Raw genomic sequence first — 22010 nt, 5'->3', positions numbered from 1 at the left:
AGATAGTGTAAGCATGAAAAATCTTGTGACAACTGGTAAGCCAAAATGTCAGATACAGTAAACTTTCCAAAGACTTCCAAAGAGTAATTCAAATTAGAGGAAAAGAAGGACAACACTACTATTAAAATGAATGCTCTAGTCCTTTTATGAGGAGGTAAAAAATTTACTACAACCAGGAAAGAAATTTCCATGTAATTGTTTCTGAGTGTGGTGAGTGGAGTCATGTCGTAATTTAGGCTAGCAGAGAACTCTCTCTATTCCACTTGGTCTAATGTCATAATAAAACAGGGCTAAGATGTGGCTGCTCACAGCTTATCTCGATGGATGCAGCCTGCAGAACCTGGCTAGGTGACCTATTCCAGTGTTTGCCTTCTTTGAAGTCTTTCTTGAGGTCTAATTGGAAATTATGCCTCTACAATGCAACTTTTCTAATTGAAAATTCTGCCTTACAATGCAGCTTTTCTATTTAGAAATTCTGCCCTTACAATGCAACTTTTTGCTGATTAATCTTGCTCCATCACTGTGCACCTCAGAAAAGAGTCTGCCCTGTCCTGTCTATGCCCTTCTATATGGCAGCTGAAAACAGCAATAACACTGCCAGCCACCTCCCTAAGACTTAGTAAATCCAGTGGTCTCAGCCTCTTACTGTATGCCATATGCCCCAGGACTCCAGCCTTAAAGAGCAGACTAGATTGGAGCTTAAATGATTGGATCAAAATGGGTGAAAAAAAAAAAACGAACTCGATTTAAGGAAGAGGAATAAACTCATTTTAAGATAGATGACTAAGAATCACTTCCCAGAAAAAAAAACAACAAAGCTGTGCCTAAGAGTTTCCAATCAGCTAAAAAAACTGGAACACTGCTAGGGCTTCTTTGGAATTGTTCCTTCTTTTCAAGTAAAGTATTACAAATGTTCCCCGTGGTTCTAGAATACCATGTAGTTTCAGTAATTTTCCAGTTTAGTGAGTAATAATACGGATTTGGAAGAATTTCTGAAATACTCCAATGAGCGTGATATGCAAGGATGAAGCAGTGGCAATAGGCTGGAATTAAAATGGATAATAAGGCTCTACATGTAACCTAAAGCTATGAAGAAATACCACCCACAATGCTATCAGTAAAGCCAAAGGCCATGCAAATTAACCTGTTTGGCTAGAACAGGATGATTAAACTCAGCAGGCACCAAAAGAGTGCTCTGTTAACTGCATAAAAGAAAACTTTTGAAGAAAGAAAAAGGATTCCTTTCTAGCTGATGTGAGTAAATATAGAAAGAATCAACAAAACTAAATCAAACTGAGACATGAAAAGATTTGTAGATACAACTAAACTGGAACTCTACACATTTTAATTTATTCTCCTGACATGCAGCAGATTTGTAGCCAGGTAGAAACCACACTCTTAGCAGCACAAGGAACAGGCAATCACAGAGCTATGAAGGCAATGTGAATAGAAATCTCTTACTCAACTACTGAAAGCACAACTAAGTGTAAAAGCAGGTATCCTAGTAACTCTTCTAATGTACACAAGACAAAACTGCTAAAGTAGACATTGAGAAAAAGGCAACACATTATTAATTAGAAAGAAGAGTTCCTGAAAGAATCTCTGTGTATGGCAAATTAACTTAGGAGCATCTTACTCAGTATTAATTATAGCATAAAATGCAATTCAATTTTTTAAGCCAAGCAGATTTCAAGCTCTTACTGGCTATTGCACACTTGTGCTTTTGGTAACCATAATGGATTACAACAAATAATAGCATGTTAGTAATTCAGAAATTCAAACCAGTAGTCATGAGATGCTGGCAAACATGCAAAAGTGAAAGTTAGATCCACTCCGAAAATAATCTCACCTTTTATTCAAATTTAGCACAATCATAGCTATGTCTAATAATCTTGTCATCTACAGCTATTTGAATTCCTTTTAATATTCACATGGCAGTATGATGAAAACATGGCATACATCATTTGACTATATGGCTATCCGATTCAAAGTAATTTCTCCTCTAAAGAGGAAGTAATTTTTGCTACCCTGAACAGCTCTTTACTATATTATCTGATATGATATGCTGGAAGGAAATTGAAGGAATCTGTTAAATACATCACTTACATGCTAGAGCATGTAACACGTGTTTTAACACATAAGCAGCATTTGTTAAATTTAATCTCTATATGGATATAAAACGAATATGGAAAGATCTCTACTGTTGCATGGAACCATTTACAATTAGATAACAGGGAAGATCAGAAAACAACACCCTGAATAAGATTTGTAAGGCACATTTGCTATATTCAGTTTCACTTCAATGCAGAAGAGGGGAAAATAATCATACTTTAAATTATACGCCAAACTCTTAACTGCATGAAAACTTACAAAAAGAAAACCATACATACTACATTAAACAAGTCAAAATACAGACAAATCTCATTAACCTAATACTGAAAATACCAACCTGTAATTTAGACAAAGATAATGGGAATGTAAACCATAAGCTTAAAAGAGTATTTCGTAATACCAAAATACCAAAACAAAACTAATCTTCTCCTGCAAGCAATAAGCCTGCCTAGATTTGTTTCAACATGTCTTTCAAAATTAGTACTTTGGCTTTGCTTCATAAGAGGTAGCATTTGCTGAAACTTTGAAGACTACTTCTTTTAAATTATTTGCCATAACAATAACCCATTTCTTTCTTCCCCGTTCAAGACATAGTAATTACTCTGAATATCCATTTATTCACTAACAAACCTTGGAAAAATATAAATTGAACTTCCATTATCTTACTAGAAAACACCTGCTAAAAATATGAAGTTTAATAGTATTTTAACATAGACCAAATAATGAACATTTATTATCTCATGTAAATTTAAATATCTTAGTAACTTGCTCACATGAAAAAAAATTAAGCTGATGCTCTCTATGCATTAAAAGTTAGATACATGCTTTGAAGAAATTGGAAAACTTGTTAGTAAAGCCTTTATATAGTTAGTGGAACCAGTGGTATCTCCATTACCCAAAAATACCCATACAGAATGCATGCTTGGGAGGAGCCCTGATACCTTTAGTTCTTTAAGTCCCTGCATGTATCTCCCTTCTACATCGTGTATCTGGTCCTTAAGATCATAGATATCCTGCAGGACATAGGAATGAACCATTGCATAAGAAGTATGGGGAAATACTTAATAGTCGAAAAAGCATTAAAAGGCCTACATGCATTTGTCAAATGCCAAAGTCTGCAATAATTCACAGAAATTATTATTAATGCTCAACAGCTTGATGGAAATTAAGATTTTGTTTATATCCCTTAATCCAAATCTCAAATAGGACAGAATTGTTTCAAATTTGACATTAGCTAAACTTCCAAAACAATATTTACAAACACAATTACCACGATAAATACAGAAATATTTATTGATTAAAAATTAGATCTTCATAACTGTTTCTTACTATTAAGAAACCAGAATTTCTGGAGCAAAGAAATATTCCTCCTAACCCCAAATACAATTTCCAGCTAGCTCCAAATGATCTGAAAATGCAGTGTACCCGTAATTCACTGAGGGAGGCATCAGGATCCACCCAACTGCTTGTGTCTCCACTTCCTCTCCTAGACGAGTTGCCACTCAGAGGAGTTGCACTTACTGAATTGCGAGATGATGGCTTGAAAAAAGGAAAAACACTGTATCAGGAATCATCCTGTCATTTCTGGTATACCTGACATTACTCCTTATAAATCGTTTCACTGACATAGAATATTTCTCTCTTGTTTTTACCATTTCTTAGTATTAGCTTATAGACAATATTTTCAATGTATAGTTTTCCAGCATTTACGTTTCTCCTTGGTGAAATGTTAGTTTCTCTTCAATGACTTGCCAGTTATCATAAAATTAGTTTTGACCCTTCTGTTCAGAAGACTTTCACAAGAAGGCTGTTAGTACTGAAAATCTGTAGAAGTTTCAAATATTTCTAAAATTGTAATTTCTACCACCCAGGATTCAGAAAAAAAGTCTTCAGTGGAATCTAGTGTATGCATTTTTGTAACCCTAGCCTCTTAAAATTCAACCTTTCCAGCTAAATATTTCTTACATAGAAAATAAATTCTATAAGAAACTAATACTTGCTAAAATTGAACTAAATAATTATTTCCTCAATAAATAAAAGACAATTAGTTATGCAGTTAAAAATGTCTAAATATGTATTGTTAAGATCTGAAAAAGAACTAAAATTCACCCTACAAAAACACACAGCATTTATACTTTTGCAACTAATGTAATATTTGTAAGTGGATGAATACTGATTTTCAATAATTTTTTAATTAATAAACTCTTACCCTTGAAAATATTTCTGAATGTGATTTTTCATTCTTTTCTTCCAGCTGAAAGAGAAAAAGTAAAGTGATCACAACATAGCTTTTGCAATGAGGGACTACTGAATCATCATCTTCTGGCTCAGTTACTAAGATATACTTAAGAATGAAAAATGAAATAAACAAAAAAGGAAAAAGAGAAATTCCAGAAGTTACCATACATCAAGACAGGGAAAAAACATTGAGCCTGAAAAATTGCAAAATAAATCAATGCCTGAAAAGAAAAATCCAGAAAGCTTTTTTAGAAGTTATTTAAAAGTCATCACCAATATTTAAATACTGATTAACAAAACATGTGTCACTATTTTAAATTTCAACAGAGTAGTGACTACAACACTTGGTGGCATAACAAACACAAAGTTTCATGCAAGTGCACTTCAGACAATCAGGGACACCAGTGGCAATGTCCCATGTATTAGAAAACACATTTGTTCCTTCAATCTCTTTGGTGAAACCTGTAATTACATGGGGATAAAAACAATTCAGGTAAAAGCCCGTAACTAAAGTGTACTAATTAACAGCAATCTGCAAAATAATTTCAATCAGATTTTACATATTGAAGCCTAGCAAAAGGAACTATAACCTCCCTTTCTTATTTAGGAAACTCCAATATTGAGAAGTTAAATTGTAAATTTCCATATTTTCTACATTTCTCTGGCTCTGAAAAGGTAGAATTAAATGAAGATATTAACATGTTGCCATATTTCATAAAACAAACATGATGCATTGAGTATGGTATCTCAAATATCTGGTTTCTCTGAAAACACCTGGTTTTCTCCCAGTCCATGGACAAGAGACTTGGAAGTCTGCTTCAATCACAGTAGAACCAAATGTTACTTTAGGAGATATTCTTCTTCCTTCTGTTGCAGTTTCTACTGAAGCAACATTGCAATTCACCATCTCCACTGATGTACTGAAATTGTAAATTACAAACACTTGTCACCACTGTGACAGTAAAATGATGTTAAGAATCTGAAGTATCCATTTAGAATAACTTAAAAATATAATTTTGGAATCTAGTAATACATAATGATGATGATGACAATATAAGCAACTGAGAAGGTAGAATAATTGCCAGTCTCAGTCTCTGTATCTTCTTTTAGCAGAAAAGCAGGTTTATTATAGAGGAAAAATAAGCTTAAATTTAAACTGGAGAAATTATTGGTCGCCGTTGTGCTTTGAGCAAGTACACATGATAAATACCCTGCGTTACTACAAATTACATAGCGCTGTAAGAGTATTAAATCCTCTAAATGCAGAATCACAGGAACAGTGGTTATAAGGTACTCCAGCAGTCACCTTGCCCAGCCTCCCTTCCAAAGCAGAACCACTGCCAACAGTCCAGGTTAGCTGTGGCTTTATCTAGCCAAGTCTCACCAGCTCCTGAAGATTGAGGTTCTCCAGCCTTGCCTTAACTTGACGGAGTGCAACACTAACCGCTTCCTGCAGTGGCTCCTCTGAACCTTGTATGCTGCAATAAGGCTGCTGCCTCTTGTTGCACTGCTTAGCACAGGTGTGAAGGGTTTGGCTCTTACCTAATCATGCAGTTGCAATCCTTTTGCCTAACCAACTAAACACAGTTCTCCCAACCCCTCCTCCTTCTACATGTGTTAACCCTGACTTATTTCAAAGACATGCTTAAGAACAGAACTTCCCCTATTCTCCTCCCCCCACAATTAAACACAAAAGTTTATAGCAAGTAATAAGAATTTCTAGACCCCATGGCAACAATAAAGAGAAGGCAGGTAGTTTTGCTGTGAACAACGTTCAGACTAAAGGGATGCACAGGAAAACTGTCATGATAATTTTCCTGTAACACGCTCCATGGATGTGGGATTTAGTACAAGAACACAGCCAACAATGAGTGCTCCAGTTCTGGATCCTAACAAAATCTCATCATGGATGACTGAACACTAAAAAACTGTACCCTCATTAGTGCACTGAAGTATTTGGTTTTGTCACTAAACCAAAAATACAGAAAAAACTTGGACAGTGTTAATTTCCATATTAAAAACCCCAACATCTTACATTTACATTGCACATAAAAAAGGTGAAGTGTTATCATGTATCACATGCTTCTAGCAACAGGCAAAACCCCCTTTAAAATAAAGCAGCATGCATTTTAAAAATTCAGACTTCAGACACGTTTATTAAAAGAAAAAAAAAAAGGCTCCAACCCATTTGTCATTAAATAACTCTGAGTCCTTTTATACAGTATTTACTCTTTCAAAGTAGGAAAAGAAAATCCATGGTTAATAAATTTGCTGTATTCACCACAGTACAACAACAAGAATTGCACTCACACTATTCAAACCTTGGACATCATCTGCATCGGACACAATGCTTCCCCTGCGGTTGGAGCGACTAAAATAGTCGGCAGCAGTTTCACTTTGATCAGAAAAATCAGAGGACTTCAAAAGATAAGGAGAAGGGTGAAAGAGAATTGAAGATGATATCAGAGAATGAACAAAAGTTTGCTTAGAAACAACAGAAGCAGGAAATTCTAACTTAAATCTCCATTATTGCAATTTACTCTTGCTTTTCTAAGAGTTTAACAGTTGCAAAATCTTAATTACTCTTCTATATTTTTGTTATTTTAAATGTGTCTACATGAACGCGTGCAACACTGATATTAATACTTTAGTCACAATATGCATGGATTTTAAGTCTTTTCACATTTATTATTCTTACGGTTTACAGTATCTAAAAATCAAGCAATTAATATTTATGACTGACTCATTTCCCTCATTTGGAGTAATATAAAAAGTACAGAGATACAAAAGGTTTTAGTACTAATACAGTGCCAGACACAAGCTACAAAAATTGCTTAGAAAAAAAAAAAGCTTTAGGGATCATAACAATAGAGTATATAATAATAAGTTGATAAATAAAGGTATTATTTTTCTCTACAAGTATTATCTTTTCTTCAAATCAACACAATCCCAGCCTTATTAATTATGAATATGATCTGGGCTTCCTCTCTTTCAGAACTTTATGTGGCTTCACAATAGCATGAATACAAGCTTACTTCCCGAAGCTGTATGTCAGACAGGCACCTAAAAAGGTGAGTAAAAAATTAGCAATGCTACACCATCACTAGTGAAAAAAGGCAAAATACATCTAACCACATTAATAATTACAGTACTATGGGAATTCAAGTGAAATATTTAACTGAGAAAAACATTGTTAAGCACAGCACTTAATGAGTAGGTTTATCAAAACTGTTGTATTGATAATGTTCTATTTCAAAAGGCAGTCACTGAATAATATATTTAGTTTTAAAGGGGATTACATGTAATAATATCTTTAAGTTTGAAAATTCTTATTCCACTTTCACTATTTAAAAAAATAATTTTCTTTTCACTCAGTGTATACGAGTGATGTAGCCTTATCTTAGTCTAATTAAAAGACAGTAAGATGCTTTATGCAAATGTGGCCAGTTACATATAAAAGGAGATGCTGATGAACACCTGTCTCAGATTGTACATGCTTTGGACAACAGGATTTTTATTTTGTGTCACTGCTCAGTTATGTACTATTTCTCTGACAAAGAATTTCCCAGCTATTACTGGAAAACTACAGTTTAAATATACTTTTTTAAAAAATAGGTTAATTAATTTTAAGTCAGAAATTTAACAAAACTTGATTTAACTCACATTTCAGAAAGTATAAAGATGCTTAACAGAATTCTACTTATAGGATACAGCAAAAGATCAAACAACTCAAAGGCTATAAAAAAAATCTATGACAACACTGTGTTCTTTTTCATTCAAAACCAACTTATCTTTGCTGTTATAAAGCCCATACATCTGAAAAACCTCTTCCTCCTTCTACACCTTTTACTATCTTTCTCAATAGGTTTATTAAAATGAAGACAGTTTAGAGATGCACCATATAGAGATTCACCAGTATTTTCTACTGTTTCCATCTTATTGTCTTTCTTTTGATTTCCAGTGAACACTGAGCTGACTTTCAGAGCACTACCCATAGTGAAACAAAATACTAACCACAGAAGAGTAGAAAGTCAAAGTTATCAATAAGATTTTTACTACATCAACTCAATATCCTTTTCAGAATTTTTTCAAATACTTTGAACTCTATTAAACATTCACTAGTGTGAGTGAATAGTACCTTGCCATTATTGGTATCATATGCATACTAACATCTGGTATACAGTCCTATACATGTATAAAGTATATACTTTTAAGAAATTAATGTCAAGAGAAACTAATTAAACAAGTAGTATTTTCACAGTTCAAGAGACTTTAGAAATGGATGTTAATACCTCTTAGGTTTCAGAACTTAATAGGCAACAGCAAAATTTCCTTTTTCCTACACCTTCATAAATTCACTCTGACATCTTTTATAGCTAAACACCTCCAGTCTCTGAAAAATCTCTATTTGTTTAGCCTCTATTGTTAAGAATATGTGAAAAATGAAAACAAGACAGAACATTTCTACTTAAAAAACACTTTGCAGGATGAAAAGCCATCTCTGGCTTTTGACCTGAATGGAACATGAATGACCCTGAAAGGAACAAATTCCTTTCAATTTTTAATACTGATCACCATAAAAATCAACCAGTTACTTCTTACTCCATGATACAGCAAAGTTTGCATTACTCCACTTCCTGAAAAGACTTTTTCCACATGTATTGTAGTAACAGTTTCATGTGCCTATCCAATTATGAGATAAGGTGGTGACCCAAACAATGTACTATACTCCAGTTTCCAGTTGCTTCTAATTATATACATTAGAAACATTTAAAATATGTTTAGAAAAGCAAATTCATGATTACTTCTACATTTTGCTGTCTTACTGCTAAAACTTTACATCTTGCTAAAAGTCACATCTGACAAATGACATTTGATGTCATTTGTGATGTGGAATTTAAAATTTGACTCTGTGTTGGTCAGTAAAATGATTCTGTGTAAATACTCATATTCATTGTGTGTTAGTATCAAAGCACTCAGCAAATCATGCAAGAGAAACGCTCACCATAGGACTACTTCGAACTGAGCTTGCTCTTGAAGAATAACTGTACTCAGATGGCTGAAGAAAAGTTATGAAAGAAATGTTCAATTTTCATAGACTTGTGTCTCGAGAAAACAAAGATAATGAAAAAAAATAACCAAAAGCCTCTAAGACTTACAGTGCGAGAACTATATGAGCTATGTAATCCATCACCACACAAAGATGCCTGAGAAAGAGGGAATGAAATACTGTTTATATTCAGCTTCAGAAATAATTATGCCACCCTCTTATACACTGTAAGCCGTATGCACTGTTATGTATTCTATCCTATCTATGCATTTTTCCAGTTAAGTTTAAACTTTTTGAAAGGACAAAAAATTTAACATTTTCAGCAGCATTTCTTCCTACTATTAGGGATGTGTACTTCCAAATATAAATCTAAGAATTACCTTGCAAAATAAGCAAGTAGTTTTTAATATTTTTTTAAACTATTTTCATAAGAAAATTCAATTAAATATCTAAATTGCATTTCGGTTTTCACTGTTCTGATGCCTTCAGAAGTTTTAAGCCACCTGGGAACCAAAGCTATATTTTACACTTTTCAGTTTCGCTTTGTGCTCATCCATGCAGGTTTTCCTGAAAGAGAATGTTTCAAGATGCAAGGCTGAAATGTATTTGTGCAGTGGATAATAAACGCAGCTCTGAGAAGCAGAATTTTAAGAAGTCTCATGCTGCTTTCCCCCTACCTATGAAGGGTTCTCTAGCAGAGATTAGAATTACATGTATATAAGAATTACATGCAATGGCAGTCATTAACAGTCTCATTCTCTCACTGGATCTTCTAATGTTTTCTTGAGAATACACAAACCCAAAAAAGAAAATTAACCCTGTTTGCAATCCAAGTGCAGAACAAGACCTCACTAGCTACATAAAAACACTAGCTTTAAATACTTGCCGATTTTCTAAACAGGTTTAGCATGTCTCTAAATAGCAGTCTCAAGTTGGATTTGAATTATGGTAGCAGTAAAAGGCATACTGCTGCAGGCATGCACGTCACTTAAATATAACTTTTTGTAGAGCTATCTTGGCCATTCTTATGAAACTTCTAGCTATTTTTTATTTTGTAAGGTTGCAGATTAGGTTTTCACCCTACTACATTTTCGTACGATTATTAAATTAAAATACAGCGTCTCATTTGGAAGTATTTAAAGTGCATTTACCACAGATTTCTATAATCTCCTGACAATAATTTTTCCCATTCAAATGTTTAACTTCTTTAATACTTATTTTAAAAAATATTTTACATGCAGTTGTTGTTTAGTATGCTTGGATTATTCTAACCCCAATGTTGCTGTTCATCAGTGTATTCATAAACTTCATGCTTGTCTGTAAAAGTATCAGTAAGACTAGTAGAATACTTTAAAGAGGCAAATGAACAATGTTAAAACATTAAACTGAATGCCTCCACAAAATGACACACACAAGCTGAAGCTTCATTTAAAAAGATGAAAAAAATGGCAGATGGAACACTGTCAAGCCTCATGACCATACAATACAAATTTAAGGCAACCATGCAAATGGTGCTTACGAACCAAACTGATACTTCTTATCAAACCAGTGTTTACAGAAGGAGACACCTAAGAAGAAAAGTGTAATTTTATATTTTCAGAGGGCCATTAAAATGTCTAAAAATAATCAAAATATTATTTTACATTGTACTAACCCTGTAACTCCTAGTTGTTGCCACTGGATCACTGTATAGAGAAGATGACTGTAGTGTGAAGAATAGAAAAAGTCAAAATCACCTCCTCTGGATACACTGGGTTTTTTTAATGTATTGCTCTATACTCCCCCAAAGTTCTAAAGATCAAAAATACTAAGTTTTATATCTATAATAGACAGGTACTTAAAGAAATGTGAATAAACATTCCAAAAAAACCCATTAGAAATCATAATCTAAAATGTTAAGAAAGCAATCTAGTATTTTTATCAGAAGATTTGGAGAAGAGAATGACAAGAATTGAAATAGTTTCCCAGACACATCAATTTCCTCTAGCTACTTTGTTAAATGTGATGATGACAGTAGCTGCAGGCACTGAAGATACTACACATCTCACAACAGACCACTGATTTATCATATATATGACTGTAGAAGAAAGTAGCACATTGGCACTACACTTAAGTCTTTTTTAGTTTGTTTTTTAAAAGCAGGACTATGAAAATGCAAGTGTCACAGCTGCCAGCTGTTTTCTTTGTATCTTACAACCATAAAAAAAACAACTATTCTAAATTTAAAACTCCACATGTGCAGAACACACAATAACTTGCATGTTATCCATTAATTTTATAAAAAGCAACACTTAAAAGCAATAAATACAATTTTAACTGCTCTTGGCTGTAATAATTTGCAAAGCTGTAGAGAAGTTTGCTTTACATAGCATAAGCAAAACAAAATATATGTATTTCATATACATTTAAAAATGAATATAGGAAGAGACAGACCCGAGTATGGCAGGAAGGAAGTGGTTTACTATATCTAAGGCTGCTATAATTTCTTTGATCATAGTAAATTCCACTCTGTGGGGGAGAGAGAAAAAAAAAAAGAGAGAGAAAGCAAAGGCCGCATCTGTAAATCTTGTAAATAAAAGTTTTATGTCAACATTGCCAAATGGTCCCAAGCTTAGAACTTGTACAGAACGTTATAAAATTTCCCCTATGGTTGACCCAAAATCCATGTAACTTTCTGAAGCAAGTGAAGTGTAAGCAATGCAAAGCCTACTTACATACTCTGCATATCAGCATTATCTGTATTTTTTATGCTCTGCCCAACCAAAGTAGTAAATAGTTTTGGTTTTTTCCTCCATAATAAATAAGAAAACCCTGAAAAGTTCAGCATGAAATACCTTAAAAATATATTTGACAAAAATTGCTTCCTTTATTTACTTTATTAGATAACACCCTGAATCAGAGCATCTGGGGAGAGCAGAGGACAAATTCCTATGGATTTAATAGAGGATGGATGCCTATGCAATCAGCATTAGTCTGTCCTCTACCACTATTCCTTACACCAAGCATATATGCTGAAAGTCTAGCAACTATCCTTTCGCTTAATTCTGTTGTTTTTTGGCACTTCCTGCACAAACTGCATATATATGCATGTGTGAGGACAAAAACTGATATACATATATAAAGAAGGAAAAACAAGAGGGATGAAGACAGGGCGAAAAGAAGTGTTTTCATAACACAGTACTTTGTATCTCAACAGGCCGTAGAAGGCAAAAAGATTCCTATTACTCATTCATTTAAGAAATTAGAGAACCAGAAAATAGCACCTCAAAAGTACACACAGATAGGCTGCTACACAAATAAGTGAAGATAAACATTATTTCAGCCTTGTCTCACTACAGGAGTCCACTGTCGCTTTAACTTGCCCTCATGCAACTACTAACTCATCAGTGCCAAAAATCCCAGAAAAAAATTACATCAGAACCATCTTGGCACTATATTCACATAAGTTACCCACTCAACTTTCTAGAATAGTTTTTGGAAGATCACAATAATCCACATGACTTTCTCAACAATTCACTGAGTTAACATCTAAGTTTATTGTAAATTCATTCTTTCTTGCTCTATTTTATGTCTCCATTTATACAATATCTGATAGGGGGCAAAGTGTAAATAATAAAACACATATCTCCATTCTGACTGAATAAACTTTAATCCAGAAAAGTGTCACTTTTTTATATTTCCAAAAGCCTTTCACAGGCCTCCAACAGAACATGATTTCTATTCATGGGATTCCACTGACACAACAGCAGTTTCAAATACTCAACTACAGGTCAGAATTTGGTCAATACTAAATATTTCTTTTTTTCCCTTAAAAAAGGTATGCATATGCAAGCTCATAAATTTATCCATAACTTTATTAGTATGTCACTCCACATAGTTAGTATATTTATAACAATTATCATAGCAGAAAACTGACCAACAAGTCTTTATGGGAATGAGCAGCTTTCTTCTTTGAACTATGAGATTCACTGTAAGCATGACTCTAAGAATAAAATTTAGAAAATTAATACCACCATATATCAGCATTTTCAATGTTCAAATGTAAAGAATCCAACATAGGGTTTAAGATATTTATCACGTACAACAACAGAAACACCAGAGAAAGTTTTAAGTCATTAGAATAATAGGTCATACTTCCATTATTGTATAAAAAATAACTGAGAAGTGAAACTCTAACCAAACTTATCTCTGATTAACAGACTTGGCTTAAGCCAGCATTCACATTTCACTAAAAATGTAAACCAAATAAACTAAAAAAGCTGAACATGACAGACCATTTTAAGGATTATACAGTGTTTGCCTATCTGTAGCTAATTCAGATAACACTGCTGTTTAAACAAATTTTAAGTTGCTTACATATTCCTTTTAGTGCTAGTTTGTGCTTATCTCTGCTTAGAGACACACAAAAATCCTACTTGGTTTACTACCAATGAGAAAGTGATGCACTGTATTACCACTTCACAACATTACAAGGAAATTTTTTTTAAAGTAAAGGTAAACAAACCACCTGCTTTTTCTCAGGACTGAAATTGTTTTCCATTAGGTTAAGTTAAAGTTTCTATATGGAAATGGAGAATACAAATATATGTATACACACTGTTTTTAAAAAGCATGTCCTCCAAGTGTAACCTGTATATGTCACTTCACTACAAAGTTTAGAAATAATAGATAAATACTGAAAAGTGCTTACTGTAAGAGAGCTGTTTGTATGTTATGTCATTAGATTGCCTTCAAGAAAAAGTTTATACATGCATTCTACGAAAATGTTAGAATCATCATGCTATTCTAGGTCAGAAAGTATGGTAGCATAATTGTATATGCCATTTTAAATCAATTTAAAGGAGCTAGTTAGTGTCATAAGACCTTAAAAACAAAGCCCAAAAGCAGTCTTCACTCAAAGACATGCAATCTGTTAACATACAGGAATCGAGTATCTTGCAGATCTATCCTTAGCACTGTCATACTGAAGTAAAAGAAAAGGAAATTAAAATAATGAAGGAAAAATAAGGGGAAAAATAGCTTTCTTTTTTTTTTTTCCAAAGAATGACTAAAAATTACTTTAAAGGAAATTACAAAAAAAAAAATCATACTGATTATGAAAGAATGCCATTTATCCAATCTAAAGCCTTCTGAGGCTGGAACACTACTTAATAACTAATTTTTTTTCAGCCAACATCATCCCATTTTCTGAAAAGCAAGATAATTTTGGACAGCAGTGTGTTATGTGAAATATTCCATGTGGTTTTGGTAAAAGGCTCATCTCCACACAAGCAAAGGAGCCTAGAGGAACATCAGTCAGCTGTGGAGGTGTGAAAGCCATCAACGTGTGTGGAATCTCCAGGGCACTTTACAGACTGAGGGAGGCTATTGCTTACAGGGTATGGAAGACATTACAGGATACAGAGGAATAGCATCTTGGGATCAGGGAAGGAATCAAAGGTGGAGAACAGGAGGGATAAAGATGTTTTCAGAATAACGAGTGTGTGAAAAAGGAGGAATACTAGGATGAAAGGGCCAGTCACCTGTGTGTAAAGAGACTGCCAGCATAGCAGATTTGGCAACTCAACAATACTTAAGAAACCAGCTTTGTAATAACAGCTTAGCCCGTGTCCCCGTGTGTCTTGTTGTGCAGCAACAGCAAAATCCATGGAGTTTATAATTATTATTTTTTTTAAAATATACAAATCTTAAATATTCTAAGCAAGCTTTTGCCTTATAGTTTAGTTAAAATGTCACATGCACCTTAGCTATTCTGACTGTAGGTAATGCACAATCCAAAATGTTACTTAGTATCATCCTAAGCCTTCTTAAAAAACAAGACAAAATAGAAATTGAAGGTAGTTTGAGAACATTACATTATATGCTAACAGCATACAAGAGTATTACCCAGTGTAATCTTAAATACCAGCATTACAGGACAGATTTAAAAATAATGTTCTTTTTGCCTATTGATGTCTGAAAATGCCTTCTACAGATCAAAATAACACAAAAAAATCCTTGATTTTAGATTTTATATTCTTTAGAAATCAATATAGGCCAGGTTTAGTTCATAGAAATATTTCTAATATAGCCAATATTTATACTGTATTATCATAGAATGGTTCAGTTTGGAAGAGGCCTGCAGAGACCATCTAGTTCCAATCCCCCTGCCATGGGTAGGAACAAGATCAGGCTGCTCAGAGCCCCATCCAACCTGGCCTTGAATATTTCCAAGGATGGGGCTTCTAGCATCTCTCTGGGCAACCTCCTCCAGTGTTTCACCACCCTCATTGTAAAAAAATTTCTTCCTAATACCTAGTCTGAATCTACCCTCTTTCAGTTGAAAACCACTACCCCTTGCCCTATCACTACAGGCCCTGCTGAAACACGAGTCCTCATCTTTTCCCCCATACCTATAAAGGCCCCCCATTAAGTATTGTCCCTGGACACTACAGATTATGGTACCTTTTTGTGCTGCTAAACAGGACCCATAGGACACTGTACCAGTTTTAACCAACTTAACAGTTTTGGTTTTCTTTACAAACAGTTTTTATCTTGAATTACTACCTTCTGATAAGCAACCCTGCATAAGAGAACAGAACCAGATCATTCAAATAGTCATTATCATCACAACACTTAGCTGACACCTCTGCTTAAGGAGCTAGTTAGTGTCATAAGACCTTAAAAACAAAGCCCAAAAGCAGTCTTCACTCAAAGACATGCAATCTGTTAACATACAGGAATCGAGTATCTTGCAGATCTATCCTTAGCACTGTCATACTGAAGTAAAAGAAAAGGAAATTAAAATAATGAAGGAAAAATAAGGGGAAAAATAGCTTTCTTTTTTTTTTTTCCAAAGAATGACTAAAAATACTTTAAAGGAAATTACAAAAAAAAAAATCATACTGATTATGAAAGAATGCCATTTATCCAATCTAAAGCCTTCTGAGGCTGGAACACTACTTAATAACTAATTTTTTTTCAGCCAACATCATCCCATTTTCTGAAAAGCAAGATAATTTTGGACAGCAGTGTGTTATGTGAAATATTCCATGTGGTTTTGGTAAAAGGCTCATCTCCACACAAGCAAAGGAGCCAAGAGGAACATCAGTCAGCTGTGGAGGTGTGAAAGCCATCAAGGTGTGTGGACTCTCCAGGGCACTTTACAGACTGAGGGAGGCTATTGCTTACAGGGTATGGAAGACATTACAGGATACAGAGGAATAGCATCTTGGGATCAGGGAAGGAATCAAAGGTGGAGAACAGGAGGGATAAAGATGTTTTCAGAATAACGAGTGTGTGAAAAAGGAGGAATACTAGGATGAAAGGGCCAGTCACCTGTGTGTAAAGAGACTGCCAGCATAGCAGATTTGGCAACTCAACAATACTTAAGAAACCAGCTTTGTAATAACAGCTTAGCCCGTGTCCCCGTGTGTCTTGTTGTGCAGCAACAGCAAAATCCATGGAGTTTATAATTATTATTTTTTTAAAAATATACAAATCTTAAATATTCTAAGCAAGCTTTTGCCTTATAGTTTAGTTAAAATGTCACATGCACCTTAGCTATTCTGACTGTAGGTAATGCACAATCCAAAATGTTACTTAGTATCATCCTAAGCCTTCTTAAAAAACAAGACAAAATAGAAATTGAAGGTAGTTTGAGAACATTACATTATATGCTAACAGCATACAAGAGTATTACCCAGTGTAATCTTAAATACCAGCATTACAGGACAGATTTAAAAATAATGTTCTTTTTGCCTATTGATGTCTGAAAATGCCTTCTACAGATCAAAATAACACAAAAAAATCCTTGATTTTAGATTTTATATTCTTTAGAAATCAATATAGGCCAGGTTTAGTTCATAGAAATATTTCTAATATAGCCAATATTTATACTGTATTATCATAGAATGGTTCAGTTTGGAAGAGGCCTGCAGAGACCATCTAGTTCCAATCCCCCTGCCATGGGTAGGAACAAGATCAGGCTGCTCAGAGCCCCATCCAACCTGGCCTTGAATATTTCCAAGGATGGGGCTTCTAGCATCTCTCTGGGCAACCTCCTCCAGTGTTTCACCACCCTCATTGTAAAAAAATTTCTTCCTAATACCTAGTCTGAATCTACCCTCTTTCAGTTGAAAACCACTACCCCTTGCCCTATCACTACAGGCCCTGCTGAAACACGAGTCCTCATCTTTTCCCCCATACCTATAAAGGCCCCCCATTAAGTATTGTCCCTGGACACTACAGATTATGGTACCTTTTTGTGCTGCTAAACAGGACCCATAGGACACTGTACCAGTTTTAACCAACTTAACAGTTTTGGTTTTCTTTACAAACAGTTTTTATCTTGAATTACTACCTTCTGATAAGCAACCCTGCATAAGAGAACAGAACCAGATCATTCAAATAGTCATTATCATCACAACACTTAGCTGACACCTCTGCTTCACTATTAACACCTTAACAGTCTCCTAACAAATACTGGAAAAGTAAAATTTGTGTTTGTGTTCCAGTCTTAACTGTGGGACTTAAATTACAACATAACTGAGAAAAAAAGGTTTCCTGACATAACTTTTAGTAACATCTTTGCATCTACTACTTGATGCACAAGCTTTGTCACTTTATTTTACTTCTAGTTTTTAGACATTAGGAGAGAGAGACTGAAGAGATTAAGATCCTTCAAACTTTTATCTTCAAGACAGACCACTTATTACTTCTTTTGAGCCCTCTAAACTTGCTATCACAAAGTATTCAATTGCATCGATCATTTCAGCAGTTCAACTAATCCAATTTTCTACAAAGCAGCATGCTTTCAAACTACCATTTTGGTAAGTAGACACAGAAAACATTCTAATGTAAACACATCAAAGCATGCTCATTTCAGGCTACACACCACAAGATCTCTCCTTCTGGAGGTACTTGCTCTGCTCCTCTGAGACCCACTGACATCCAAAGGACTCTTAGGAATGAAATTGTAAAAAAAAATCAATATAAAAAAAAATAATTAAAAGCTCTAGTAATAACTCTTAATCTTCAATAAATGGCAGTCACATAAATGACTACTCTTTAGTCATGGGTAAATTATTTAAACTCCATCTTAAGATAGAAAATATGTTAAAAAAGGAAAAAGCAGATCTACAACAGCTCAAAAGTTTTTCAGTGTTGCCATACAGCGCATTTTACATGCTTTTCCTGTAGACCATTTACTATTTGCAAAGTACTCAACATGACTAAATTTAAATGATTCATTTGGTATCAATCATAGAATCATCATGGTTGGAAAAGACCTCTAAGATCACAAACCCCAATCATGTGGTATCTGTGTGATAAACTGCAAGCAGCCCTTACTTAACACCAGGACTTGCAAGACATTACACAAAATTCAGTTAATCAAAGATTACACTTAACTGCTGAAATCACTTTAAAAAAATAATTATTGTCACTTACTAAGTCACACAAAGAAAGAGCTAATTCCATCTTCTAAAATAAAATACCCAATCCTTCTGTTTTAACAATTTGTTCCTCTCCTGGCCTATATATCCATATTAATGACAATTTGATCTCTAGGCAGATCTACTAAAAACAGGAAAATGCTTACAAACACTCAATAAAATAATTATTTAGCACCGTATGTGACCTAAAGAGGCTAAAGTAGAGCCTATACAATGTAATAAATAATTCCATTAGCAGTCTTTGGGACACTTTGCATCATTGAATCTTTGCCACTAACAAATAATATATCCCTGTATTCTCAAAGAGACAAAACCCTGCCTCACACTAAACTCTTCTTCAAGTTGTATCCTAATATACTACTATTTTTACTTCAACAAATATCATAGAAATAAAATAATACTTAGAGTGTAAGGAAAGACAACAATGAGCAGACAACCAACAGCATCTGTTTGGAATGAATCCCAATTTACAAATCAACAAGTATTACCCATCTTCAGTTGAGTGGCATCAATTCAGAATAACTGTGAGTCAGCAAAAGTATTTAATCTATTAAACAAAATTTGCCTGCTCGTAGAATTTCTGAGACAGATAGGTAAAACAGGAAAGAGATTCTTCTTTCTATTAGAATCATAGAATCATTAAGGTTAGAAGGGACCTTAAAGATCATCAAGTTCCAACATCCTGTCATGAGCAGAAAACCCAACCACTAGACCAGATTGCACAAAACCCTGTCCGACCTGGCCTTAAAAACCTCCAGGGATGGGGCATCAACAACCTCCTTGGGCAACCCATTCCAGTTCCTCACCACTCTTATAGTGAAGAATTTCTTCTTAATATCTAACCTAAATATCCCCTCTCTCAGTTTAAAACCATTACCCCTCGTCCTATCACTATCTTCTCTGATGAAAAGTCCCTCCCCAGCTTTCCTGTAGCCCCTTTCAAGTACTGGAAGGTGCTATAAGGTCTCCCTGGAGCCTTCTCTTCTCTAGGCTGAACAGCCCCAACTCTCTCAGCCAGTCTTCATAGCAGAGGTGCTCCAGGCCTTTGATCATTCTTGCTGGCCCGTGGTGGTTCACATCTTTCTTGTGCTGAGGGCTCCAGAACTGTATACAGTATTCCAGGTGGGATCTGACCAGAGCAGAGTAGAGGGGCAGAATCACCTCCCTGGCCCTGCTGGCCACACTTACCCTGGTGCAGCCCAGGATGCAGCTGCTCTCTGGGCTCCAGCACACACTGGCAGCTCATGTTGAGCTTCTCATCTACTACCACCCCCAAGTCCTCCTCCTCAGGACCGCTCTCAGGCCAGTCTCCCCCCAGCCTGTATTTGTACCTGGGGTTGTGCCAACCCAGGTGCAGGACCTTGCACTTGGCCTTGTTGAACTTCATGAGGTTGGCACTGGCCCATCTCTCCAGCCTGTCAAGGTCCCTCTGGATGGCACCCCTTCCCTCTGGCGTGTCAACCACACCACACAGCTTGGTATCATCAGCAAACTTGCTGAGGACACACTCAATCCCACTTTCCATGTCTCCAACAAAGATGTTAAACAGCACTGGTCCCAATACTGACCCCTTGAGGAACACCACTCGTCACCTGCTTCTTTTTGGACACTGAACCATTGACCACAACTCTCTCGGTGCTGCCATCCAGCCAATTTCTTATCCACTGTGTGGTCCATCTGTCAAACCCATGCCTTGTCAGTTTGGAGACCAGGATGTCATGTGGGACAGTGTCAAAGGCCTTGCACAAATCCAGGTACATGACATCAGTTGCTCTGCCATTATCCACCATCTCTGTAGCCTTACTGCAGAAGGCCACCAGATTGGTCAGGTATGATTTGCCCTTAGTGAAGTCATGTTGGCTGTCCCCAGTCACCTCTTTATTTTCCATGTGCCTTAGCACAGTTTCCAGGAGGATCTGCTCCATGACCTTGCCAAGCACAGAGGTAAGACTGACCAGCCTGTAGTTCTGTGGGTCCTTCTTTTTCCTCTTGTTAAAAATAGGGGCTATGTGCCTTTTTTTCCAATCAGCGGGAACCTCACCAGACCACCATGACCTCTCAAATATGACAGACAGAGGCTTAGCAACTGCATGTGCCAGCTCCCTCAGGATCCGTGGGTGAATCTCATCACGTCCCATAGATTTATGCACCTTCAGGTTAGACCTATCTAAACTAGATCAGTGCTTGATCATTAATAGCACCTTCACATCTGCCCATGAGACTCAATGTAGTAGTAATTACAGGACAATGTACAACTTATGTAGTAATCTCAATACTGTATCAGTTCAAGACAAGCCAATAATTCTTACTAGCTGATGATGTCTGAAGTCTAAGCAAATACAATTACTCAGCATTTTAAAATGGAAGCAAATGCTATTAGACTGGAGTAATATGAAAATATTACACTTAAAACTTGTGATTAAATGTTATTCTACATAATTGATTATTGAAATACATATACATATGTATTACATATGAAATACAAATATATGTATTCCCAGTTTCCAAATGCCCACTCAAATGCCTTTTCAGTATATGAAAATATACTGTAAATAAATATATGTAGAAGAGGAAAAAAGCAAGAGGTATTTATAATAAAAAAGGTCAAAGAGTTAAATGTGACAATTGAAATTCTTTTAAAAGAAAATACTGAAATATAAAAATAAACCACCTTGTCAATACTGAAGGAAATAAAAAAAACAGATGAACTTTAAGATTTTACGTTCTTTAAAATACTGACTCTATAACTGCTAATAATTGGAAGACTTAGGGAGCAGATGATGCTTTAAGATACTGAAACCGAAATCTAAACTTTTTTTTTTAAATGGCCACAATGGAAAAGGAAAATACACAGTTTGAACACAAACCAAATACGAATGTCGACTGGACCGGTGAGAGTACCTGGCCCTCTCTGAATCTTCCTGAGAAAGAAGAAATGCAGAATTATTTCACAGAAAAAAAAATAAAAATACTTAAAAGATGACAAAGTAAAAGCAAGCAAGGGTGAGCAACATGCTGTTAGCACTTTTAATGTGATGTAGTATTTTGAATAAACTATTGTGGCAACTGAACTAATTCACATCAGAAGAACTGTGATTTCACCTGATTTGGGTAAGTATGCCAACATACTATATTAGGAAATGTATATTGGAGGGTTATGTAATTATTAGTGTTCA

At 35.1% G+C, this 22010-nt stretch overlaps 1 protein-coding gene across 3 annotated transcripts in view; it reads right to left on the bottom strand.

Annotated features, from left to right (window-relative positions):
- LRRFIP2 (leucine rich repeat (in FLII) interacting protein 2) overlaps nucleotides 1–22010 on the bottom strand; it is a 49019-nt gene that overhangs the window by 14905 nt on the left and 12104 nt on the right. The window contains exons 4-16 of one of the 3 annotated variants that reach the window (XM_009999058.1): nucleotides 21702–21755; nucleotides 18276–18341; nucleotides 16118–16159; nucleotides 13317–13382; nucleotides 11834–11908; nucleotides 11055–11102; nucleotides 10924–10968; nucleotides 9510–9557; nucleotides 9356–9409; nucleotides 6661–6768; nucleotides 4322–4366; nucleotides 3538–3651; nucleotides 3054–3125 (exon numbers count right to left, since the gene is read on the bottom strand). In XM_009999058.1, the coding sequence (XP_009997360.1) occupies nucleotides 3054–3125; nucleotides 3538–3651; nucleotides 4322–4366; nucleotides 6661–6768; nucleotides 9356–9409; nucleotides 9510–9557; nucleotides 10924–10968; nucleotides 11055–11102; nucleotides 11834–11908; nucleotides 13317–13382; nucleotides 16118–16159; nucleotides 18276–18341; nucleotides 21702–21755 (837 nt within the window). The remainder of the gene's footprint in view (nucleotides 1–3053; nucleotides 3126–3537; nucleotides 3652–4321; nucleotides 4367–6660; nucleotides 6769–9355; nucleotides 9410–9509; nucleotides 9558–10923; nucleotides 10969–11054; nucleotides 11103–11833; nucleotides 11909–13316; nucleotides 13383–16117; nucleotides 16160–18275; nucleotides 18342–21701; nucleotides 21756–22010) is intronic. The other 2 variants (XM_009999059.1, XM_009999060.1) reach the window with 2 other exon arrangements.

Source organism: Chaetura pelagica, unplaced genomic scaffold (assembly GCF_000747805.2).
Source record: "Chaetura pelagica isolate M959 unplaced genomic scaffold, ChaPel_1.0 scaffold396, whole genome shotgun sequence".
NCBI classification, from domain to species: Eukaryota; Metazoa; Chordata; class Aves; order Apodiformes; family Apodidae; genus Chaetura; species Chaetura pelagica.
This window is presented reverse-complemented; position numbering and strand designations above follow the sequence as displayed.